Genomic DNA, 27,434 nt, shown 5'->3' with positions numbered 1-27,434 from the left:
CTAACCCTAACCCCTAAACCAAAGCGTGTGTGGATATAGCCCAAGTGTGACAATCTGATAGAACTTTTTGAAAGAAAATTCACCCCACATATTTATCAACTTGTTCATTTTGTGTTGTAATCATTGACAGCTGTGTTTTGGGGCAGACAGGTCATTAGGCTGGAGCATGGGATCTGCCAAGCAGTCAGACTGTAATTTATAGAGAAGAACTTACAGTACTGCTTTTATGTCTTCCTGTCTCGTTTGGAGACAGTGTTTGAAGCTTTGCTTCTAAATCAATTTTGTTTTAAACAATTTAGATTTATTGAAGACAATAGACCCTTGTATTCTATTTAAAGTCAAGACCTCCATTTCCCCTTGCTTCTTTCTCTGATGAGCTGCAGCGCTGGTTCTCAGACTCACTAGCTAACTGTTACATTTTTATCGGGTTGGCTCCTTAGTATTTGAAAGCTTCTAAAGAGTGCGATGGCTTTAATCTTGTAGGGAGTCAGTCTGGAAGAATGAGCTCACTGTGTTTTATATAAGAGCTTTACTCTACGATTCTTTTAAAAACAACTCCATTCTCACTGGGGTGTCAAGGTCACTAACTCCATGAACAGAATAGGTGTGAACACATTAATGCCTTCACAACTTATTTGTATAAGCAAACTTGTTGATAAAGCTTTGTATTTCTATTTTGAGCAAATGACCTGTTATTGTGCCCCAAAAGTGGTTATAGCTATCACAATGTTTCCATGAGTTTTATCTGTTGTGCACTTCAATGTGCTGTATTATTTGAAAATGTGCAATTTGGAACGAAACATATTATACAGGATGTGTTTTCATTTTAAAACATGACATCTGGTACTACACTAAGGTAAAAAAATCTCTGTTTGCAAGTCTTGCTTTTCAAGACTTTTCTTAGTCATTTTACAGTAACTGAAAAGTTAAATTGTCCTCACCTTCTTTCCTGTCAGCCTCTGGTTGACTGACATGCTTTACAGCCAGTGACATGCTTTGACCCCCCAAGAAATGAACTAGGAAGTGACACAGTAACAGAAAGTGATCACATGGCACAGTAAATCACAGATATGTAAGGATTTTAACCATAGTAAAGCCCTCTAAATAAATCAACACAATTACTATCATCACAGATATTTCTACAGGTGTTGCACCATTGTGGCCGTGGGGGGGGGGCAATATTGTGTGGGAGTGCAAGACGTATTGAGGAGGCCTTTTTCACCCACTAGATGGCGCTTTGAGGCTTGAATTTTTTTTAAAAGATTTTTTCTTTACTGTACCTTTGGTCAAACAAATCATGACTATCAATGTTGTTCATCTTTTTATTCTACTAATTTTAGATTCAAATGTGCACACCATCACGTTTTCTGTTTCCCATAATGTCCAGAACACCGTATTCTTTGCTAAATGCTTCAATGCCAAGAATCATTGACATTGACATTGCAGTTGTCAAACAATATTAAAATGACACCAACATTGCAACTGCAGTAGTAACCAACCAACTATAATGGCCATTTTCATCACTGTAAAATCATATCAAATTAAATAATTCAAATAACACCAGCATCTTTGAAACACGTTTGAAAACTTTATTGAAAGCCCCACAATCATTTGACTCACACAGCGAACAGAACATCTACAAACAGAGCATTGAAAACTGATAATAAATTAAAACACACCTGAACTGTATTTTGAAATGTAAGAGACACTGGAGAAAAGAATGCCTTGATTTCCCCTGATTTAAAAATCTTTAAAAGAACAATACAAATCTGAATCTCCAGCTTCAGTGGTGGCTTGATCCTATTTTGGTCCCACTGTTCCTTTTTAGTGGTTGAGTGCACAATTAGCACGAGTTAAACCGCTGTGCAGGACATCACAACGCTGTTAGAAAGTTAGGTGCTCAGAGGAGATTGTCAAGCTCACAACGCTTTCAACAAGTGTTACAACAACTTTTATATATCACAGGATTCTTTCTTACAAGAGTACAATATCCATTTGTTTCCTATAAAACATTCATAAAAGCTGAATAAAAATGTCACTTCTTTAAATGGAACAGGTTTCAGAAACGCCAAAATACAACATAAACAAAGAATAGACTGTTAAAAATCTGTATTCTGTATTTGTTATGCATCACTGCAGTGGCTTCCTGGTAATTTCTTAGCATATTTTCATAAAATGTGCACGTTAGTGAACCAATTACAAATTTTATCCATTTCTCACCAGGAAGGAAACTGAACCTGATATACTGTAGTTACTAAGCACTAACCGTGTACATGCTAGGGGACCTCAGTGTTACATTGCACAACCCCAGTGGCATTGCTCAAAGGAACCCTCTCCCCTTTTTTGGGGGTGGAAAGCTGGGTTACTTTGCTTCAGTAACACAGTACTCAGGCTGCCTCAGAAATGCTGTGTGGAATATTCCTTTGTAACGCAAACGCTATATTATAAAAATAAGGGCTTCATACAGTGCCTTTGGGCACGAAAGTGACATGTAAAGCTTCTTTGCAGCTAATAATTAAAAAAATAAAAATACAAACACTGGTAAGCCTTTAATTCATGTTGACTGGAATATACACTGGAGACAACATAAAAAGACTATAGTTAAAAGAAAAATATTGGAAACTTGTTTTCTACTTAACCAGGTTGTTCATTTTTTTGAAGTGACTGCAAATGGAATGACGAGTCCCAGTGTTTCCAACATCATTTTCAGTAGATTCTAGAATGTTCTAGAACACGTCCTGCACCAATCAAAGCTAAAAAGAAAAAAACTTGCCCAAAGGCACAATATTTATATAAAAAAATAGCTCCCCTCTTTACAATCTTAAAGCAAAAGACCACAGTTTCAGTTTTGTAAAAGGGGGTATGAGATGATTAGATTTTTTTTACAGCTTTATAAAACAGTAATATACTGTTATAACACGATAGTCTAACTAAACCTTTACAAATAATACACAAACATGAAAACAGACACTTTTACAGAACCTACAGTTGCTGCTGCTGCTGCTTAAAAGCAAAAACTGATTTAGAATTAAAAAAATGAAATCACAATAAATAATTGAGTCTCCAATATTAAACTGTGTTATAATTATAAACCTATGATGATTTAAAATCAATATTTTAACAACCGCCACATATACACACTGAAAACGAATGCAGTTCTGTCTACAGGAGTTCTCTGTTGACAGAAAGTAAAAAAAAACAAAAACAAAAAAAAACAGGCCAATGCTGTCACCTGTGGATAGCTACGAGTGCCCTAAAATATAGAATGCCACATTCTTTTTTTACACAAATACTAATATTTTTTAAAACTGCTGTGCTGTACATTAACCAGTTATTAGCACAACACAAAAGTGAACTGAGTTTGTGGGAATAAAACACAGCCTTTTTTTTTACAGGTTCTTTCATGGAATTTCCTTTTAAAACACTGCAAAGTACTGTACATTCCTGGCTCACTTGATTTTGCTAAATACTTGTGTTAATCTTTCATTATTCTTTTTACATTACTTACAGTTTCCATATTGAATCATATAATACTGCCCTGAACTGAATTATCCTCCGGGGGCGGTCAGAGGTCAAGCCCAAGGTCATTGCCACATTTGTATTAGATATTTAATATGAACTCTAAATCTCAAATGTTTTCTGAGACTGGAGTAACAAAAATATTATGCCAAATAGATCTGTAATAAGAACATAAGAACATAAGAAAGTTTACAAACGAGAGGAGGCCATTCAGCCCATCTTGCTCGTTTGGTTGTTAGTAGCTTGTTGATCCCAGAATCTCATCAAGCAGCTTCTTGAAGGATCCCAGGGTGTCAGCTTCAACAACATTACTGGGGAGTTGGTTCCAGACCCTCACAATTCTCTGTGTAAAAAAGTGCCTCCTATTTTCTGTTCTGAATGCCCCTTTATCTAATCTCTATTTGTGACCCCTGGTCCTTGTTTCTTTTTTCAGGTCAAAAAAGTCCCCTGGGTCGACACTGTCTTTACCTTTTAGGTTTTTGAATGTTTGAATGGACAATGACCACTTTCAAAACTAATCATAAAAGGCAATGTTGTACCAAATATGAAGACGAACTCTGTGGTCTGTATCATTGATATGGCCAGACATAAGAAATGATGTGGCAATGAACCCATTCATTTATACACCAGTAATGTAACTTGACTGAGCAAACTCTAGATTACAGCTTTGTACTAAAACTGAAATCAATATCTCAAAACGTTCTGTCTCACTCCTGTGGGAACCACCCATATTGGATCTGAGGTCAATGCAAAGGCCCAGGCTTTGTAAAATACAGCCACAAAGGGGTTCATTTTCCTTGCATGATGCCTATAATCAATGTCGGTCTTAATTGTACAGAAAGGTGTCCGATAGATTATTATAGGAGGCTGTGTGATCCAGTGGTTAAAGAAAAGGGCTTGTAACCAGGAGGTCCCCGGTTCAAATCCCACCTCAGCCACTGACTCATTGTGTGACCCTGAGCAAGTCACTTGTGCTCCGTCTTTCGAGTGAGACGTAGTTGTAAGTGACTCTGCAGCTGATGCATAGTTCACACACCCTAGTCTCTGTAAGTCGCCTTGGATAAAGGCATCTGCTAAATAAACAAATAATAGTAATTATTGAGGTGACCTTTTCTTTGGAATATTTTGTTTACTGGCTATAATACATTAAAAATAACTTTTTTTCAATGTGGTCCAATATATGTGGAACCCTGTGATACATGGTGTACAGTATATGAACGGTTCCAGAGACAGAACACAGGACCTATCATTTCTAACCAAACTGATCAATAAATCCTTCACTCCACCCTTATTTACGTGTCTGTCACAAAGGGCTTCGTTACTCACCTCTTATACTGCATCACAACTACCTGCACCCTCTAGGACAGAATACGGGGTCTGGGGCCAAATCATTACAGTGTCCAGTCTTTTTGATGGGTCAAATGCAATATATGTGCATATACAGCCTTGCTAGTATCCATTTAAGGTTTGACAGCTGTACTTCCTCTACCAATGTAACTCTGTCTTGTGACATGCAATGCCACCTTCATGAAAACAGTGTTGCCACATTCAATGCATGGGTGGCACTAGAAAGATGCCTCAGTTGTTTGTATTTGTGCTGTGGAAATGTTAACGTTGAGTATGAATCATCTGCAGGACTTTATGGCTAGTTTACCCCATGCGCATGCATTGTGTTACACTTCCTGCAATTGCAAATACGCAGGTCAGCTTTATATCTGCTTCGGTTGGGGTGCCACCCAGACTGCGCACAGACAAAAGTTGTGTTAAAGTTGCAGTACTTCAAGTTGATGGGAAGCCCAATTGGACTACCAGCTTTTCTCAACGTGATTTCTCTAACCATTGAGGGGCCTGTTTGACAAACAAGTCGCTTTTCTTTTGCTCCGTCACTTGAACTTCAGTTTCATTGGACCAAGCTGCCTCCAATGCAAAAGGCAGCTTCTGAACCATCAAACATGTGTCTTTTTATTTTTAGTCTCTTTAAACAACCTGGGCGCCCCAGTACCCAAGCTGTTGTTAGGATGGCAGTTCTCCCTGGTAGTATAAAAACAATTGGAAAAATACGTTTGTGAAAAAACCTTCAAATCGTGGACTTTTTGAACCTAGAGATGATGTTAACAAGACTGAATCGCTTTTCAAAGTGGGGCTATTGTGCACCAGATTAATGTTCCCTTACAAAAGAGCTCCCCATTTCCACGGTAAAGATGGGATCCCTGTGTTTACGTGCTGCGGTAGGTTTTTATTATGTCTTTGATGGTTCTTCTACATATCGGGCAGCATGCGTTGGTCATTTTCTTCAGTTTCAGGCCACAGGTGTAGCACAGACACATGTGCCCGCATGCGTAGATCACAGTGTCCACCATGTTCTCATAGCAGATGGTACACTCGTCACTCCAAGAACCACAGGCTGCAGGGAAGGTGGGGGACTCGGGTAAGCTGACGGGAGAACTCGGGGTTGTACCTGTAAAGATAAAGAAATGAACGATCCATTTAGAAACAGACAAGCAGCACAAGGAAGTATCAAGGTCATTTATAGCAGCGTGCATGCATATCTAAAGACAATACTGTTTAGTTTTGATTATCATTTTGTATTTCTGCATGTTTTGTTAAAATGATGAATCTATGAAGCTATACTATACAGCTAGTCCACGTTATTTTCCTGTTCTATGACACATTCAATCAAACGGTTCGGGGCGTGTTCAGGTATGATTGGAAGTTTGATTGAACAGAGTCATAGAGCAGGAAGATAATATTGGTCAGCAAAAGGCACAGTGTTTTTAGCTTGAATCCACCCTCATGTGGTAGTAAGTACATGTAGTTGTATTTACCCCCGGCAGAGCTGCTGGCGTGGAGTGTGGGGTCAGAGCCCCCGTTGCAGAGGACTGTGGGAGTGTTGGGGGTGGAGACGGGAGAGCTGGGAGCTGTGAGGCCACGGGGTTCTGGCAGATGGGTGGAGCCTAAAAATTCAAAATACCAGTTTATTATTTTGACATTGATGTGCATGCGATTGAGTAAGTACAGTTCACCGTACTTCGAGTTTAGTCACTTTACTTTCTGAGAATAGGGCAGCTCTCTATGTGTCTTCAAAGAGCACAAAAAAGCCCTGATTTAAACAGTTCCTCTGTTCCCAGAGTTTAGAACAAAGGGGCATTCCCTTCAGATTGACTGTATGCTGCAGCACTTTATACTGGTCATATGTGCTTGTTCATTGAAATCCAGCTTTCTCGTTTGGATGCAACATTCTCCAGTTTCAAAAACTGTAAAAAAAAAAAAAAAATTAAAAAGTTTTGTTCCCAGTAACTACATGCCCTGTATACATGCCATGTCAATACACCACTCCAAGCCCCAGACCATGTAGTTAGCAATGTTCATGCACACCGTGTTCCTCTTGATAGCATGGGATCCCGGTGTGTGCCAATACAGGACTGCTTCCTCTCTTGCCCCCAGCTGTGCAGAGAAAGCGTGGGCGAAGGATGTGAAACCGAAGGTTGTGATTAAGCAGCACTAAGATTTGGAGCAGTAGGTGGCAAACTGTTCAGTTAAGCGTGAAAGAATGTCATTTTAATGGAATACATAGTGCAACTGAAAAAAGATGACGCAATAATGAGTCTACTGCCTGCCGCTTGCACAACCAGCCCCTGCAATACCAAAATAAATCTGAGAGACGGACAGCTCAAAGTCATGAGATGAAGAAAGAATCAAACCTTTGCAAGAATCTGACACAGCTGTCCCCTGGATCCTGTATATCTTTATAAAACCCTGGTACCAAACTGGGGTCGTTTCAGACATCAGAGGAAAGATGTAAGCAACGCAATAAGTGAAATTCAATAAGCTGATTTATACAGCATTCCTCGCTGGTTCAAGAATAGAGTCAATGGCATGTTGTTTTTATTTAGATGTTTACAAAGGCCATTTAAAATATACATGCTAATTTCCAAGGAGGCCCTGTGCCATTGCTGGGGTTGAACAGTACATTTGCTTTTGGTATTTGTGGCCAGGCTTACTTTTTTATGACAAATTCTAATCTCTGTAACTAGGGGACTAGTTTAATGATCTAAGACACGGCAGACAAAAGCACTGCAGCTCTTTAACACTATAGCAACACCCCTGATATTTTCTGCCGTTTGATTATTTTGACAAGTGTGCAATAAATCACCAAAAAATATATAGTGGCATGAGGTCTGACAAAGTTTAGAAAGTGTTAGGCGTTTAAGGTTTATATGCTGTTCTGGGGCTTTGGTATATGGGAGTTTGGTAGAATTTAACCCTTTGGTATTGTGGTCCAAAGGACAACTGCTTCACCCAGCAAGTCATCATTAGCCTACCTGTCTCAAAACTTAAGTTTCTTAGTAAGATCTTAGCAATCACTCTCAAGGGTTCTATGTTGATTTCTATGCAGTTTGCCACAGTAGGGGATTCATTAGAAGGCTGCATGCTGAGAACTCATAGAGTCAAGGTGCTTCAGTAAGATCAGGTAGTAGAGGTAAACTTGGATCTCTGCAAGTTTTCATTTTATATCTAACGAAGATTTCAATCCCCAGCAGCCAAGCTGTCAGCTTGCTCCAGATTTGCTCATTTGTGATGATTTTTTTTTTTATTTAGGTTTTAAAATTCAAACAAAACCAACAACCTGGCAAATAAATAAATAAATAAATAAATAAATAAATAAATACAGAATCAGACACATTTGAACTTTGGAAAATCATTGAAAGCAAACAAACAACCTTTATGCCAAGTTGCTGAATTTCAAACAGCACCCTATGACAGAGAAAGAATTAATCTTGATTATAAATCTCCCTCAAGATCTGTGAGGGCGCTGTGTAAAGGAAACAGAGTGCCCTGGACTGGATGGCCTGACAATTCATTCCCAGGGTTAGGTGGAGGTTGGCCATCTAGAAAGGGGGCGGCGCTACGGTACACCAAGTCATCGCCCCAGAAGGGAAGCTATGTGGCAGCCTTGGATTGGACGAGAAACAGTTGCACTCGTTAACCAAGGGGGCATGACTGACGTTATATAAGGGGACGTAGCAAGGTGATCTGTTCCTTTGTTTATGGTTAAGCTGAACCGGAAGGAGTACTGTGAATTACTGTGAGTGTTTTGTTTGTTTTATTGTGTCTAAAAATCTACTTGTTTGTTATTATTAGACGGCTAACATGATCTGGAGCTGTCGATTAAGGCCAGCATTAAACCCGGACAACACTGCACCATTGTACACGGATAAATTGTATTACACCACAAGCACTATATCACTCATTCTGGACTTGTGAACGTGTGTGTCTTTGTGTGTATTCTACTGTGTTTGTTATTTACCAACTGTGTCTTATTATTTCGGAACTGCAACCCGTTGTTTTGAAACAGTGAAATACACATTGCTGTGTATTGCCTGAGATTATTCTTTGCAGTCACCAGACCAGGATTATAAAAATAAAACCCGATTGGATTGTGAACTTTGTTGTCTGTCTTCTGTTTCATAATCACTACACCTGTGCACTGCAAACCACTTTGCCACACACCCCAAAACCTTTTTTTTCCACTCTGAACCCACATCCTTAGGGAGTTGGAAACAATTGGGCTAGCTTTAGAAAGAAGGGATTTCAATGCTTAGCCAGCAAAAGAAAAACCCTGCCATCTGTGCAAGGATGAATGTGCCCACTGCTGACGTCCTGGAACCAGGGTTTAATTGGAATCTGCAACTGCTGTAAAGCCAGCGTTTACTGAACATCAGTTGTAGCCAGGGTCAGTCAGCACCTCTTTCAGGATCTGGGACAGCCACGTCCGAAAAAGCTGGAAACCATAGACTAAAACTTTGAAGACTTAAGGGATGGTGGAGGCCAGGGGGGTTTGCAATGGCAGCATACAGGGAAAACCTGATTTAATTTCACCTGGTTACATTTGCCGGGGATCATGCCTTATTGCTAAAGAACTGACAAAAGTCTTGTGACCCTTTTTTTGATGACAAAAATATCAAGCAGGAACACACAGGGGACTTGTACAGTAGAAATGTATTTCATGTGAGTTAAATTTTTGCCAGAGCAAAAAAAAGGAAAGAAAGAAACAACTTGTTATTAAAGTTTGAAAACAAGTGGCACCTGTTGTACTTGTTTTGAAGTAAAAGCAGAACAACTAGCTCCAAAGTAAACGGAGTGAGGGAAGCGGGTGTCTCGAATGTGACCTTCAAAGCTCAGTGAAGCGTCTCTTGGGAGAAGATTTCATTTTAAATGTTCAAGCTCAAAGCAGCCGATACCTAAATCATTGCACTCCAGTGAAAGACAAGCAGCTTGCCTCTAATACCATGTATTGCATGTTCTTGCATGCATTGAAGCCATGCTGTCTGGCAGGGAGAGGAGTAGAAATGATGCAGACTTCCCCATAGCAACTGTCTATGCCAAAGTCATGGGTCTGCACTAATTCTACCAATCAAACTGTTGAAGACACACTTTTTGCTGAAGATACAATGTGTAGTTTTCCAAGCTTTTCTTTAATCAGCATTAAATAACTCGGTGCCAGTATTGTACAGTATGTAGTGCCTTGTAATGATTAGTAAGTTGGTTGTAATTGCAGTAAGGTTCAGAGCTTTATTAACACAGATTTACTCAAGATGTGATCTGTGATTTGCCAGTAATAAAACTTCTCCTGCAACCACAATTCAAAGAGACGAGAGATAGTTTTGTCTAAAAATTCCCATTGTTAGCCTGATCAAGGATGGAGTAAAAACAATTAAATCAATATGTCAATTAGGGAAGAAAACCTGACGAGATCCTTGCCTAACATAGACCGTTCAATAGGGTATACATTTTTTTTCTGTTTCTTATTTGCATTTGTTGCCATTGGTGTTACACTGTCAACATCCCAATCAGAATTAAGTTTGATGGTATTGACAATGAGAAGGCAGAGTCACTGGGTTGAAAGTGGCATAAATAGAAAGATCAGTCAACTCAAATATCTGTAATGTATTCACATGGCAGCACCGGAGGGGAAGATGTCAATAACTGTAAACGGTCTGCCTGCATCAGCTACTTATCAGTTATATTAGTCATCTGCTGGAAGGGGCTTTGGGGTGCACTTTGTATGCAGTAGAGGAGAACATCTTGTTTTACTCATCTATGTAGTGTTGGAAACGCTGTAACATTTCAACAAAATGGTTTTAAAAGTTCAGACAGTTAAACCCTGTTAATCCCGCACTTAGCACGATCAAATGCATCTGTTAATCATTTAAAAGCCTTATATTTTCCAAACAAAAATGTTAAACAGTTTGTCTGATAAAATCTTTTCAAATCTGTCAGTATTATTAAAGTAATCAGCCAAATATTTAAAAAAGCTTCCTTTGAAAGAAAACAGTTTTAAAAAAATCTGCTCACTTACGTGAAATTAGCAATAAAGCTAAGCACTGATGGATTTTTTTTTTACAATTCTAATTTGTTTGTATTCTTTATTGCTATATGCAGACAAAATAAAAAAAAATGGTTCTGAATAAATATGAACTCAAATAAAAACAATCTGACAATGTTTAAAGTTGTGTTTGAATCTTTTTTCATTATGGTCAAGATACAGCCAGAAACACAAAAAAGCCAAACTTACCCAAAATTCTTAGCTGTGCCAATGCCCCATGCAGCCCAAAGAACATCCACAGCGGGCGGGAGTTATCCACACAGACCTGCATCCCAGCATTCATGCCGTTGTGGCTTAAAAGAAGTTCACCTTCCTGGTTGACCAAAAAGCCCAGGATGTCCCCACTCTGGAGGGGAGTGGGCACCCTGCACACTGCCCAGAACTCCTTGCGGTCCACCAGGGACTCCGGGTTGTAGGGCAGGTCGCTGGGCCGCAGCACGCTGGGATCACAGGAGGTCACTCCATAAGACAGGGAGCCTGAGCGGCCGGTGTTGGACTTGTTGATCTTGATGAAAATTGTCTCCCCGATTCGGAGGGGCCGGTTGGTGAACACCAAAGTCCTCTCCTCGCGTGCGTGCTCGGAACGGCCCACCGTCTGCTCGTCCAGCGTCTTGATGTGCGCCCCCCTCAGCTGGTGGAAGTGCAAGTCACTGTCCAGGTGGGAGGGCAGCAGGTGGGACTGCTGGGAGTTCAGAGAGTTCTGTGGAATGGGGCACGCAGCTGAGATGAGATGGAGGTTTTCCTCTTGCAGGTTGAGGTCACAGAGGCTGACCGAGAGACGAGCATCGTCTGTGTCTCTGCGCAGCGAGGGTCTCCTCACAGCAGTAAAGGACCTGGGGCGCAGGCAGTGAGGGGGCACAATCTCACTGTCTGTAGGGGAAAGGAAAAGTCAATCTCCTAAAAATAAGGGTCGTCACCTACAGCTATGACATCAGTTAGAATTTTAGGATTGAGACATTTAAGAAAAAAATTACATGCCCATAATTTAGATATTTTATTTATCATGTAATCAAAGGAACTACAAAATGATATCTCACAAGTCTACCGGAAGCCATAATAGTAGTACAGTATTTCATGTTAGATTTTGAAATGTCACATTTTTCAATTTTTCGTTAAGCATATGGAAAACTACAAAGCGGTATGTAATTCAATATGTTAACATAACATTATTCAGCAGGTATTTCTGTAATAAAAATATTCAAGGATAATACAAGAACTGTTTTTTTTGTGTGAATGACAGAGATTAGATAAACAATTAAAAAAGGCAACAGCAACAGTTGATATATACGGAACATATAGACAGACAGACAAATACCAGTGACTTTAATCAGAATCAGTAGACCCAGTCTATGATAGTAGTACTTGTGTAATGCAGCAGCCTGACACATGTTTATTACTGGTGTTTAAATATAGCCCTATTCAGCCCACGAAAGGGATGGTCATCCCATAGAGTGTCAGCGCAGTGTCCCGTTTCTCTTTGCAATGTACAGCTGGCTTAAAATAGATCATCTGAGCTGAACTGGGGAGATGGAGTGTGGGGTGAGTGCAAAACTACTACCACTGTGGGAGCATCGCTGGCATAAAGGAGTTCTTCATGAATATCTTCACATTCTCAGGCTTCCAGGCAGCTGCTGATGACCAGGCTGAAAAATAACAGCTCTAAATCTGGAATCCCAGCTCCCATGGTGCTCTAAAATTAGCCTGACACTGGAGCCTGCTCGGCAGAGCTCAGAAAAAGAGGCTAGGGGTTAACAAACACAGCAAAACCTGAGGCCTGCGCTGGGAGTGAGTGCCACTGAAGAGATATTCTACCCCCTGTACTCCAACCTCCATTCCGACTCATACAAGTGAATGGAAGATTGCTGGGTCTTGGTCCGGGTTTTTGTTATAGAAATATAAATACCTTTTCTAATTCAGGGCATATGTACAATACTATACCCCACAATGTTCTTAAAATGTTATAATTAATATTGATACAGGACAATTTAAAATCTATTCGCTATTATTGACCAACATTATTGTTGCTCGGGGTTAAGGACAGACACAAAGGGCGGCAGATAATGTCAAATGGCCCTCCTCGTTATTAAATAGAATTTATTTATTTATTATTATTATTATTATTATTATTATTATTATTATTATTATTATTATTATTATTATTATTATTTTCATCCAGATCCTTCCCACCAAACATATTCAACCCTTTAGGAGAAGGCGTGAAATCCAGAAAATCTGCTTCAGTCAAGAGGTGAGAGACCTGTGTTGATCATGCATGACAGTCTAATTTTTAACTGTGTGTCTCTATTAGGCTGCTTGCCCCACACAGGCAGGTGTAGGCTTGCCTTCTGGCACACAGTAATTATTATTATTTTTTTCAGTCACATTCCCTGTAGAGCAGGTTCACATATTGTGTTTGCACACTCATGAACACACACACTGAATGACACTGGGGACACACACATTGAATGACACTTGGGGACACACACAAAATAAGGCATTCTCGTGCTGGACCTTACAGCAGATGTTTACCAGTGATACACAATTTGGTGGTATTATGAGAGAAATATAATGATAAACCATTTGACAACATGATAAAATGATATGATGATATCTGGACAGCCTGTCTTCGGCTCAGTCTCTGCAGAAAGCCTAAACCCGGTCTGCGCTCTAATTCAGTCTAATTCCAGCACTGACTATTCACTGGGCTCCTGTTCTATTTTCTGTTCTGCTACATTTACTGCGCTATACTTAGCTTGAAATTTAGCAAAGTAATTATAAACCCCAAAGGTATCAGACTGAAAATGACCATTATTATTTTGTTAAATGCCAAAACTGCACTGTTCCATTATCTTTCCCAACGATAATTGCAAAAATTCTCATGACTCCTGAGAACTTCTTCCAGCAAGAGTGAAATCACATTCCCACACGTCTCTGAAATAAATATGCTCGCATCAACAGGCTGAAATAAAAAAAAAACATAAACAAAATGCTTCATTTTATCAAACATACTGCGTGTGAAAACTTGTGATTTTGAAGGCTTATATTCCCTAACCACAACTTGAAGAGCAGAATAAAGGGGGGTGCGGCACTGTGCGGAGGTGTTGGTGGCTGGGACTGCACTGCCCACGCATTAGTGCCAGCTTTCATTTTGAAAAGCTGGCATCAATGCAGACAGCAGCTGCTGGGAGTGCAATCCGCACTCTGATTACTGAGTGCATGTTGTACTGAAACATTGGCGAGCTGAGCCTTTTCAAGCTGTCATCTTAGAGACTTCTGCTTAGAAGTTGCAATCAAGTTTTAAGACCAGCCTGCAGCAGTTCTGACTAAGAGAGGTGCTGTACAGCAGTCCCCACTGGCACCTTTACGTTTTTCATCATAAAAAATGTAACTCCAGTTGGAATAACTTTAACAAATCTAAATTTAGACGTACAGTGGTATTTGCTAGTTTGCTAGTAGTGGAAAAGACTTGTCCCCCACAGCACAGCTCGTACCTCCCAACGTTATAGCCCCAAATGCACACCCAAGAACATTCCCTAACATAATTGTCAAAATTGACAAAAAAAATTTAGATTTGGAACAGTACACAGGGTTGATCTACCACTGACCCCAATAATGATTCAGATCAATTTAGTTGGGAAAAAAATAACCTTGCAACCAAGGTCACCCAGTGAGTAAGAGGGATTTGCAATAAGTACCTCCTCGCTTTCAGCTCTATCTAGGCCATGCTGCCTCACAGAATTCATTTCGGGGGTGGGGACCACATCTGTGCATTTCTTAGGAGTGGCTTCACAGCTGAGATAGCTATGCAGTGTTAGCGGAAAATACTGTGAGCAAAGAAGAAACAGGACCCGTCTATCCAGTCCAGACATATCCTGGCTTAAGGGCAGTTGTCTCTAAACTACCACTATGATTGTGCAGGCAGGAGAATGAAAGACAGTACATATAATAGGTTCATTCAGTCCAGAGCATTGACAGCCAAGCTGGCCAAGGACCAAGGCTTGTATATTGAAAGTTATATTGAGTTATATTGAGGACTGAATCACTTTTGGTTGAATGGCTCGATGGTTAGCGCACTGAATTGCACTGTGGGTTCACCAGAAGGTGTAGTATTCAAAGCGGGTATTGAATTAGTCAAGTAAAAGTGATTGATCACTACTGTAGCTCTAGCACCTCTACAAAGCACAAGCCATAACTCAAACAGTAGACTGCCCAGTCTAATGGCTCAGGAAGGACTTTAGATTGCATTATTTAATCTTCAGATCATTCCGCACATCACGCTACACAAAAATAAATAATAAACCAAATGAGAAGAGGTGTACAAAAAAGGGAAATCCAAGTGGACTGGAGCTCACTCATATTATACCCGTTAAGCTCCTTACAGAATGACATTACTCGAGTGAAAATCTGCAGGATGCATTGCTGAATGTCTTTCTGAATTAGCTGGACTGACACATGCACCTTCAAGCGTGTTCTGCTTGTTGTGTCTAGCAGGGGTCAGAAGAAGGAAACAAACAGAACACAAGAATCAAATAAGTGGAAAGAACAGGACTCTGACTTAGCAACAGAGTCTCTAAAGCCTGTCCACAGCACACTTACAAATATGAGATCAGACCTCTTATTGTGTTGCTTCTGCACCTGTTACATCCAAAACTTGGTGGAGGCGTAGTACACTGGTACATTAAATCATTAATCTGCTTATCAGGTTTGTTGTAACCATATGGTAAAAGGGATTATGATTGGTACATTAAATGGTTAATGTTTTCTTAAACCTGGGCTAACCTGGGGCTATTTATTTTAATGTATCTTTGAAGGTCAAAAGCCCTATGACCTTAACCATATTGGTCACAAGAAATCAAACCATAAAATCCCTGTAAGGTTACAAAGAGATCACCATTGCGTTCCTAGAACTGCCCTGTTAACATAAATAAATAACTAAATAAATAAAATTGTATAGACTGATAGCTTATACTGTGTAATGGGGTGTGATAAATTCTTCAAAATCAGCCAAGGAGCACATCAGCAGAAAGGTATAAAGCTTAACTTGCAGTAACCTTTAATTCCACACGCTTCTATTCATATAGGGGAGTAGGTATTTGAGCATGCAAGCTGGTTTTCAAAAAAGCACCAAAGGGAACTGAAGACATTCATGATTTGTCTGTTTCCAACAGAACAGCTTGGACTACTCACAGATACAGCCTCAAAAGCCATGTCACTATGAGAAGGTCAGGCGCTGTATATACTATATATATACTGTATATATATATACACATACTATACTATACTATATATACTTGTATTCTGTATTAAGAAACTCCATGGTACTGAGAATAAATAACATCAGTTCAAAAGTTCACCTCACATGTTTTAGAAATGAAGAGAGGGTGATATCATAACCAATTAATTTTAGAAAAGGAGTTACCAGGGTTTTTTAATGTATTGTTTACATGAAAAGGAGGAGCTGTCAAGGAAAATTAATGTTTAAACTTGTGACGTATGAAGCAGAGAAAAAGTTCTATAAAAATCGAGGCAAGACCCCAGTCAAGTATCATTTGACTTGCTAACTACAAGTTGTGTGGTCCATGCTCTGAAAATCTCTGAAAAAGCTGGTTGCTGTTTGATCGAATCTGGAAGCCTCTGCCTTTGAAGACAGTTCTTGTCTTTACATTACATTACACAACTACACTTCCACATAGTGTCAGCAGTGTGGAGTAGTGGTTAGGGCTCTGGACTCTTGACTGGATTTAGCGGTGGGCATTTTAGTGTTTTGCATGCATGGCTTTAGGGAAAAAAAAAAACATGTAATAACCATAACTGTATTCAAGTATTAATGCTGTTATATCTGTGAAGGCACTGGATTGCCCAGATTGCCTAGTAGTTGGGATCTGAAGTGGTCTGTAACCATTCGATCCACTTTTAAGCATCTAATAAACCGAAGGAGTACTAATACTGCTCTGATTTGTTAAAACTTCAAATTGAGTCTGTGTGATTTTCTTGATTATTTAAAAGTCATCTGGATACGTTGCAAGCCCAGTGCACGAACAATCCACTTACAGGAGTCCAAAACATCTCTGTGTCCTCCTTAAACGTCTCCCCTGAGTTTAAGAGCATATATATAAATACAAAAGAAGTATGTGAAATCTGACACAGTAAACATTAGAGAGAACAGGAGCCTACTATCCACGTACGAATACAAAATATAACGTAACGAGTACAATTAAAATCCAGTCGCCAAATCATATTCCTAGCAGAAATAAGATTTATTTTTTATAATAGGTTTGTTCAGGCGGCCTTGACCCAACACAATGATGGCCAGCTAAATGGAATTTGTACAGCTAACAACTTGTGTTTTTAAATATTAGCCCAGGGAATATTCATAATATTGAAATACTGTAGGCCTTTCCTGTCTATGCTACCAGAAACATGTTTTTGTTTTGTTATTCCCAGCCTAATAAAAGATTTTTACAGATGCCCTGACACGTTGGTAGAGCTATCTGGGGTTCCAGTTTGTTTTGTTTGGAAGCTGTGAAACAAAGCCCCGGTTCTTTAATTAGCAGCATTAGCTGGAAGTTGCTTATTTTTGTAAAGTTCAACTTCCAAGCTCATCAAACAGCATCATCGATCAAACCTAATGGTAGGAACAAGAGAGCTGACTTTCTAAAGAACAACACAAATGTACCGAACAGTCCAGGGGAGTTTGACTCATCCATATAAACTGGCACAATTCAACAAATCCATTGCCATTCGTAGATCATAAACCGTTACATAACTTAATGTTATATAAAACTGAACCAGACGTGGCTATTTCCCAGTGGACTGAAAACTCAGTTTTAAAAAACTGTGTATAAATCCATCCTTCAGTCTGATAATCTATTTTTTATTCATACAGTATCACTCTGGAAGTCTATTTTCCACATCCTTTCAAATCTATCTTTTAGCAGAGGCATTTACTTTGAAATATGTAACATTCTTCAGAAGAAAAGTGTGTTATTTTGACAAAATACGTTAAAATCAAGTCTGACTTAACCTTACTACCTAATGAACATATGTATGTGTGTATGTATGTATTTATTTATTTATTTGTTTATTCAATTATATATAAACAAATAAATATGTCATATAATTGATACCACCAGTATTGTACACAAAAATATACTTCTCCCTCTAGTGGAAAAGGTCAAAAAGGTCAGTGTACGAGTTGCTGTCCCATATCAATTGTTTTTTTACACAATATGGAAGAAGCATATACTCTATTCAAACAAGTTCATGCCTAACCTACATTTTACAGAATATTCAAGGGTAAAAGGCTGCAAATCCAATCCATAAAATATAAGACACAGTTCCACGTTTTTCTTCCGCCACTTTTGTGAATGTTACTAGCCGCAAACATCACTTTGGTTTAATCTAAGTTTTATTCTACTTTCATAAAAAAAAAAAAAAATGGTACAAAGTGCATTGCAGTGAAATAACCTTCATAAAACGGTGCATTCTAAGCAAATATTCCTAAAATTGTGTAAGACATTGAACTCTGTTTTTATATTATTGTAATTAATTGCTATAAATGAGTACTGGTAACTATTTCTAGGTTTCCCAAAAGCGGTTACTCTGCTATTGTAAACTTACTGATAACATCTTCACAGCTGGACTCAAGCAAAACATTGAATCCTGGCTAGAGTATAAAAGGGCAGAATGTTTTCAGATGCATTAGCCATGAACCAGTAACCAGTAACATTCCTAAGTGGACCAAAACTGTCTATATTGATATAAGTCTATATTTATTTTAACATGCATTTGGTTTTTAATATACACCATGTAGTACATATTTTAATGTAGGCTATTTCCAATTAAAGTCTCATATTTTTTGTCAGTTCAAATTACATTGCCTTATCAAAAATGCTAGTTTACTATCTCTTTATTTAGCAAGTCCATCAAACCCAGACATTCTTTAAATTCACAGGAGAATTCAAGGAATCAGCTGGTGGCCACTGTCTTCATTTATCATAGATAAGGTGCTATATCGGAAGTGACAGAGAAATGCAAGGCTGCACACAATCATGCAATAATAACACCATTGCCTTTGTGGTTACAGGAGACACACTCCCTATCTCTCCTGTACTCTGCTGTAATTTTGCTAAGCTTTTACAGCAACATACTCTTATCCTCCAGAGACATAGTAACATTGTCAGTCAGGTGGATCTGACCCTTTATAAACCATGTTTATGAAATAATAAAAACCTTCATTGAATCTGAAAAATAAATACAAATCAAATACTATCAAATATTCACTCTGTTTATTTTGCGAGAAGAAACCCTTGCCTCTTCTGAGTCCCTGACTGACAGCGTTTTAGTGATAAATAATCCAAACTTGATCCCAAGAGGTTTACTGTACCATGCATAATAGTTATCATATTAAAACACTGTATATATCTGTCAGTCTGGTTTCATCGATTCATAGCCATGCCCTTGATTGGGAACATGTGTTTTATATTCTTTTGGCATGTTTACATTCCCTTTACATGAAATTGACACTTTCTTTAGCGCCATAACTGACAGCACCACAGCTGAACTGATGCATTGTCAAGACAAAGCTGTCACCAAGCTGATCTCCAGAAAGACATAAACAAAGGCCCAACTCCACAGCCTCTCATCCATCAATCCTTGTCCTGCTATGACATTTACATGAAAACATGTCCATGGAGCAAAAATGTTGCACCTACAAGAAACTGCATTCCACAATCATTTTTATTTGGCTTATAAATAAACAGTAGAAACTGCCAGTAAACACCACTGGCAAAAAAAGGAATGAAAATTGAAAATACTGATTTAAGAAAATAAATCTCCTTTTGGTCAAACATTAAAGGATATGGGCACATTTATATCTATATAAATAATATCAATATTGTGAACTGATCTCAAAACATGTTTTTAATGAGCTTTACCCTTCAGATGTTTAAATAATGTTTTATGTTTTGGCTTGTGAACTGAAAATAACAATAGAAAACCACTGTAATATCAATGCAAGCAAACCCATTCTGTTCTGCTTGTTGTTGTTTTTGTGGAATATTCCTGTCTAAAACTAGCACCCTTAAGACCACTAAGCGTCAGTCTAGAAAAAACTAAGCTGCACAACATTTCCATTTGCAACATGTGACATAGAGCAGGCAGTGATTTAATGATTGTTTAATTGCTCTGTTGGCTTTCAAGCCCTGGGGACATTTTAATTTAGCTCAGATTCATTTAGCTATCCCTTTTATATAGCGGCACCTCGTTTCTCTGCCTATACTTCACCAGCAGCAGCAGCCCTGGCTTTAGATTAATCCCAGTCTCTTTTAACATAATGAGATTTGCTTACAAGAGGATATTGCCGTCGATGCAGGCTCAATCCAGCCCGAGAGGAAATGAGAAAAGAAGCTGCAATCATCGACTACACCCTCCCTCATCGAAGAGCATATCAAACCACACTGGGGACACCCTTACAAGGATGCAAAGCACCCTGAGACATCTACTGCTGGAAACTGACAATATACTTCAATATAGCAAGACAAAAATGAATCTCTATCTTTCATGTGTGGGTGGAAAATAATAAGAGCTACAGACCGTAATCCTGCCTCAATGGAATGATTCCAGCAACAGCAGCGAGATCCTAAGATTTAACAGGTAGCACCATGATAAATATAATACACTTGGGAATACCGTTCAAGGCCGCTGGTTCATTTCCCATGTATTCCATTTTACGTTTGTGTTTGCCTGTGCTTCTTTAAAATAGGTAACTATGGATAGGAGGTTTCCTGTAACCTGATTGGTCAATCAGGCGGGCTTAAACCATGATTAAGCCCGTCCGAATTTTAGTATTCAAATTTTGTTTATTCAGCGTTCCAAATCAATCCACCTGAAAAAAAACCATCCCACAGACCTGTACTCGCTTCTGATATTATTGACCTTTTTCTGATTGATTGAAAATCTCTCTTCTTACTGTACACACACTCTGAACGCAATCTGTCAATGTCTACTTCCTAGCTGTCCTCACTGTAGCTATTTAAATTTAGAATAGCAAATAAAGTTTTTTTTTTATATATTTTTTTATTTTTTCTAAACTCAATCTCTTAAATAGGCCTGGCTAACTTAATTTAGATTTTACTCTTAAATAACATTGCAAGACCCTTTAACAGTAAAATATAACTGAACTAAATAGGCATTTTCAACACAACTGAAGAAAGTAAAGGGGAAATCTACGCCCAAAGGAATGCGACCAAGCATAGCAGAGCTAAAGCAACATGACAGGAGAACCAGAACTAAGATCACATTAGGCAAATCAGTAAGGTAATACAGTCACATCGTACCAAGCAGGCCTCAGGAAGCGAAGGCTGAGCTTGGGGTTGTTTATGGAAGATCTTTACAGGTGCATGAAAGAGCAGATCAGGTTTAGCAGCATGGTCTGAAACAAACCGGCAGGCATTAGCTCTGATTAGAATGAAGCAAACATGGCCTAACAACTGCATGATGTAACATGAACATGAAAATGGCACTGAAAATATACTGCAGTAATATCCTATGGGATTTGGTGTGTGTGGTGTTTTACCCAATTTATACTACAGCAGGACTCGTCACAAAATGACATGCTACTTGAAGTTGTAATGAAGATGCACCTGCAGCGATCGTAATCAGGTTTGATAACTCTGCAAATAAGCTAGATAAAAAGAAATCCTTTTTTTTACTTCAAAACAGTGCAATGGTAGGAGAGGCTAAATCAACATAAAACATACATGCACCAACTTGAAAACACTGTTACTCTCATCCGTATAGAACAACAGCATTATAACTACTGTATACCAGCAGCTGTAATGCTTTATTCTACAATTACAATACAGTAAAACTGCAGTCTAACTGCTGTGATTGCTTTCAATTGAATGCACATTAACTGCAGTCCATCAAGGACGGGGCAGGGTCTCTTTGGAAAGCATTCACACACTGTACTGTATCAATGTCAAAGCACTATGGCAAACTAGTGACTCTGGTATCTGTTGAATGACAGTAACATTCACTTTTCAGCATGCATGTTTGTAATAATTAGATGTGGCTGTAACTGGCTGAGGTATTGATTAAACCAGAGCTGCATCTGTAATCAAAACACTTACACTATGCAGATATTTACCATTAGCAGCTACAGAAACAGCCTAACAGAGAGAAAGACACTAACAGTGTCGCACCCTTACCCTGCCTGTCATGCATACTGCTGTATTTCCCTCATATTTTATTACATGTACATTTGAGTTGGTTTGCAGTGTTGCAAGCATTCATCTATATTTTCTAATAGCCATTCTAGAAACAAAATAGTGTGTCGCCACTTCAGCCTGCAAGGGCAGCGACCTTTAGATAGTTAAACTCAGCACCTCATGAGTTGCACACAACATATCCCTTGAGAGATATGGGAGAAGCCACTGGCACAGCTTGAAATGAGGTTAAGTGAAGATATGTACAGAACATGTGACTCTTACTACATTACTGAAAGAGACAACAATGCTTCCCTCGACAGAGGTGGGACTCTGTGATTAAATCCCTGTGACAATTTTATTCTTGAAATTCACTGGCAGAAATTCCCAATCATGTGCAACTCACACACACAAGCATACACCTACTGTGCTGTTTATTTTATGATACCCGATCCTGGTATACACTATGGGGTAGATGTACTAAAGTGTTGTGCCTGTCGCAATAGTTGCAAACAAGTCGGAAGTCTAGGGTGAAATATACGAAACATGCGCAATGCTGTTAGTCATGTTTTAGGTAATGCTTTGCGGCAGCAGTTTTTCTTTGCGGTTCAACCATAGATGAATATGTAGTTATGGGTGTTCCTGCATTAATTCTCAAAAAGGGGGTGGAGATAGTGCAAATGAGGGTTCACAAATATTATAAATGATATGTACTAAAACTTCAGACAATTGCAACACTTACAATTGAAAGCACATTTCAAACAGTCGCAATTGTTTTTGAGTACCTAATTTTCACTAAAGTCAGGGTGTACTTACAAGCCTTGAAAACAAATACGACATTTCTGGTTTTCTCAGCATGTTGGGAGCAATAGACTGCACACATGTGCCACTAACCCCTCCAGCTCATTCTGAGCATCTGTATAGGACCATGATCTAGTGTGTGGTAATTGTCTAGGCTACTAAAAAAACTCTAAAATCATTTAGTTTCAATTTAAAATAATCTTTTATTTGCATTGTACACCAATGTGTACAATGCAGCAGCATGATTTATTTTGTGTTAACAGCAGGCTAAAGTAAAAAGAAAGTGCGCTAGGTATTCATTTGATTTTACTACTGTACTGTATACTGTATAGGCGTACTGTACAGATTTATATTTTTACATAATGTAATGTGTAACCTACCCAAAACACATTAGTGCTATTTCAGCTCAATGATTTATATTTAAAATGCATCAAGAACTATAAATGTACAGTATGTGTGTGTGAATTTATTGTATTGTTTTTAAACCCGACACCTCCTTATGTCAGACAAACATGTCCGGTTCAGCGAGGGGCTACTGTATGATTATGAAAAGCTTTTTGGGGGTGAAGGTTGGGGCCCCACTATAAAATCTGATGGGATTAAACTGGCTTTCATTTTTTATATAAATAACAGTATTAAAATCGGTAAAATGAAGACGGAACAGAATGCATTGTACAGATGACGTTTACATTTAACAAAAAATGTTATTTTGATTCTTGCACCCTTGCATGTATAGACGTTATCCTTCGGGCACCCTCTGCTGCAGCAAACCACAACTCAACTCCCGCTATTTATTTGAACAATATTGCACTACTCTCGTAATGTATGCTAGAGATCTCGCTAAGAAGACGCAACAAATATGCACCCTTATAAAAGTTTACCACAATATTTTTGTCCGGCATTTTTGCAGTTTTACAATGCCCATGGTTATACTATACATTTACCATAGTTTATTTGGTTTGTCAAGTTTATTAATATCCTTTACTATACCTTGAAATTCTTTACAATGCTTACCTACTGTATGCTTGACCATGCTGGGCCAGTCACAGTGCAAACATACCGCAATTTGCATTTTCGCTGCAACAATTTGCAAAGTATACATTTTGTCGTATGTACTAAGAGAAAATATGTTAATGAAAAGAGCCGCAATATACTAATTTAAATACAGCCTAAACCAAGGTGAGCCTCCATAAACTGTTATTAAAAAGGCGAATGATTTTATCAAAGCCTTAATGATACCTTATACTGTAAAACCCTTTCTTTTTGTGACATTTGTGACAAGTTTAGCTTATTTCTCTAGGACATTTAAAAGGCTACTAATTGCCCAATGTATTGCATGCTACACAATACATCAGTTTTACTGCCAGGTATATACAGTTAAGTGCACAGTGTTTGTTTAATGACACATTGGGACCAGCTTCTCAAACTAAAACTCCAGTCCTAAATTTGCCTCCCTTTTTTCCAAAAGAAAATTCTAATATATCATAAAAATAATATATATATATATATACAGTTGTAGTCAAAGGTTTACATACCCCAATGGAAATGTACAATTTCTAGACATTTCTCAAAAACAGAGAATTTTAGGAAAGTTTTGCTTTTGTGGATGAGGGAAAAAAAAGTCACAAGAAATAATGTCTACAATTATTTATTTCAGCAGTTTTTTTTTTTCAAAAGTATTCATACCCTTTGATGCTATGATAGTACTGTCTGCAAGGTGCTAGACATTTCAATATGATAATGGAGAACCTAGAAAGTCTAGAAAATGCTGGATTGTAGGTGAACATTCTTAAGAGTATAAAAGGGTTAGGCATAGGATGATTGTATAAAAGGTTAGGCATAGGTGGTAATATCCTTCTATGGGGCTTGAATTAGCATTTTTGGAAAAGAAAAATGCTAAAATCATTAGTTGTAGAGATCTATTCCTTTTTTCATCCTCAACCACACAAGCAAAACTTTTGCTACAAAAGATTTGTCCTAGAATTATTTGTTTGTGAGAAATTTCTAGAAATTATACATTTCCATTGGGGTATGTAAACTTTTGACTACAACTGTACATATGAACACAGATTGCCTTATATATATCCATAGATGTGTGTGTGTACCTTACTGTTAATACCCACACTACCTCACTGTCACACAGCATCTCCTCTATTACACTGAAGGGTCTACTTTTATAAGGTTCTGTTCCTGTGCTGAATCCTTTTATATGTTCTTACTGTTTATATCAAACATAATTGCTAGCCAGGATAGAAGAAAGGATGCTTAAGTGCAGCTCTCTTGAAAATGCATGCTGCGGTCTATGGTTCCAATTTTCTGCCTAGTTAAACACGGAACTTCCAAAACATAACGCAATTATTTCAGGTAATTTCAAACAACGAGAAGCATGCAGTGTGTTTAGAACATAGCTAAGCTTCAGTTTCTTTTTCCCCAGCTTAACACTAATGGTGCCAAAGCAATAGCAAAGCCTGCTGTACAATATGCACTGCCTCCATATCGTCATCACAGCCAGCATTTCCTGTGTAGATTACTGAGAGTTTCTCATTAAGAAGTCCTATCTGTAGCAAGCTATGAGTGAAAGACTATATCTTAGTGTTTGTGATCAAAGCAAATTCAATTATTCCCATGAGCCACAACTTAATGTAAGGCCTGACTTTGCTTTGCTTTGCCCTGAATGCAGCAGTTTATGCTGAACAGACAGCACCCTCATTTTGCTTTGTTATGAGCAAACACATTTTTCCCATGCTCATCTGTCAGTGTAGCTACTGCTTTCAAATTTTTAGGACAGATTGGGATTCTCGACAACTGTGACACAAAAAAAGCAAGCATTTTTTTTTAAAGCCTTCAGCACTATGTATAGTAAATGGCACAGTATGCATGCAATCATCTACCCTTTTACTGCAATATAAAGGAGATGTAATTACTTCAATAATGAGCAGCATTAGCATCATCCAATTGTTGTCACCAATTTCATAATAAAACAACCCCCTTAAACTTAATTGTATTTGGAAGCTATACTTAAATCAAATTAAATTAGAATAAATCAACAAATAAAGAGGGTTATTAAAACCCTGTGCGCCCACAGTTGGGATCTATTGTCTGTCCTACTTACCAAGCAGCTGCACCCCTCGAGTCAGCCCATATACATCTATTAGCGCCCAGAGTGGATCGGTGGTCCGGACTCCACTGAAGAAGAGCATGGGACTGGAGTCGTTGACCCCGTAGAAAACCCGGCCCTTCTTGTCCACCCAGAAGGCGATGACATTGCCCTCGTTGGCAAACTCCTCAGGCAGGGCCTTGGCCCAGAAGCCACTCTGGGACACCAGGTCTGGGCAGGCGTACTTAGGAAGAGTGTCCGGGTTAATCCGAGATGGGTCCTTGGCAGTGAATCCCAGTCGCAATGCCCCGCTCCAGCAGCACTGCTTCTTGGTGATCTGCGAGAAGGTAAAAAGGAAAGCATGCGTAACAGAACAGGGCTGTTCATGGAAGCTATACTTTTAGCACTCAATGTCTTGTGGTTCAAATCGTTACTCTGCAACCACAGAAATCATATGGAACATGTTACTTTTATGAATTGTGGCTATTTCCTAGCCAAGAAATTGAAACAAACATAGCAAACAGCACTGCATCAAACACCAAACATGATTTTTTTTTTTTTTTTTTTTTTTTTATCTTGCAGCCCATGTGTCCTCACTATGCACAACAGACAGATACACAATAGGGTGTGATTGCTGTTAATGAAAACCTTGACATACCTTGAGTCTGACCTGCTCATAAAGCACCACGGGTCGGTTGCTGAAGGTGATGGCATTACAGAAGCTTGCCTGCCTCTTGACAGTCTTCAGGGACAGGTCCATGGTGATCTGCGAGCCCTTGGCATTGGGGTGGAAGAGCAGAGGGCTGACAGGGAACCCCCCGCGCTGCTGGATGGGCGGGCAGCGCTTGGGCTTGTGATGACATCGGTGTGAGGTGGCTGGGAATGACCCACCAAGGGAATCTGGAAGGAAACGGAGGCACAGATTATATGTTGTTGCATCAAAAGCTAGAATCAGGCCTTTTTGGAGAGCTTAAATCCAAGTCTTGCTAATTTAAGTTGGTGTTCTGTTGAATTCACTGAACACAGTGGATGGTTAATTTCCTGCCCATTACCATTCCAGCAAGTTATGAGAGAACCTTTAAATGTATAGTTTAGTATGGAGCAAACTTAACTAACATAAGCCTGACATGACCTTCTGGTGGCAGGAAATCTAAGTTAGCATATAATGTACAGAATTGGGGGAAATTTTGAGCAACATATGTCAAAATCATTTATAAAAAGGTAAGGTGACCTTGACTTCGTCAGGCCTGGGACAAGTGAGTTAAAAAAATAAAAATAAAAGTTTGAGTGTGTTACTGCCCCAATGTCCTAAGATGAAATACGCTAATTAATCTTTCAGTGTTTTATAGCTGGATGGAAGACACAAGGTTTCCAACTTTCACATCATTCATGAAGATTTGCTGGGGCTTTCAATTCTTTTTCA

At 38.8% G+C, this 27,434-nt stretch overlaps 1 protein-coding gene across 2 annotated transcripts in view; it reads right to left on the bottom strand.

Annotated features, from left to right (window-relative positions):
• Nucleotides 1-1,568: 1,568 nt before the first annotated feature.
• Nucleotides 1,569-27,434, bottom strand: part of LOC117415177 (E3 ubiquitin-protein ligase NEURL1-like) — a 62,333-nt gene continuing 36,467 nt past the window's right edge. For both annotated transcript variants that reach the window (XM_059026123.1, XM_034025187.3), the window contains exons 2-6: nucleotides 26,670-26,911; nucleotides 26,027-26,348; nucleotides 11,096-11,776; nucleotides 6,345-6,473; nucleotides 1,569-5,977 (exon numbers count right to left, since the gene is read on the bottom strand). In XM_059026123.1, the coding sequence (XP_058882106.1) occupies nucleotides 5,736-5,977; nucleotides 6,345-6,473; nucleotides 11,096-11,776; nucleotides 26,027-26,348; nucleotides 26,670-26,911 (1,616 nt within the window). In that variant the 3' untranslated portion in view covers nucleotides 1,569-5,735. The remainder of the gene's footprint in view (nucleotides 5,978-6,344; nucleotides 6,474-11,095; nucleotides 11,777-26,026; nucleotides 26,349-26,669; nucleotides 26,912-27,434) is intronic.

The sequence above is a fragment of the Acipenser ruthenus genome, chromosome 7 (assembly GCF_902713425.1).
Source record: "Acipenser ruthenus chromosome 7, fAciRut3.2 maternal haplotype, whole genome shotgun sequence".
In the NCBI taxonomy this organism is placed as follows: Eukaryota; Metazoa; Chordata; class Actinopteri; order Acipenseriformes; family Acipenseridae; genus Acipenser; species Acipenser ruthenus.
The sequence above is the reverse complement of the archived record's forward strand: the minus strand, read 5'-3'. Positions and strand labels throughout refer to the sequence as shown.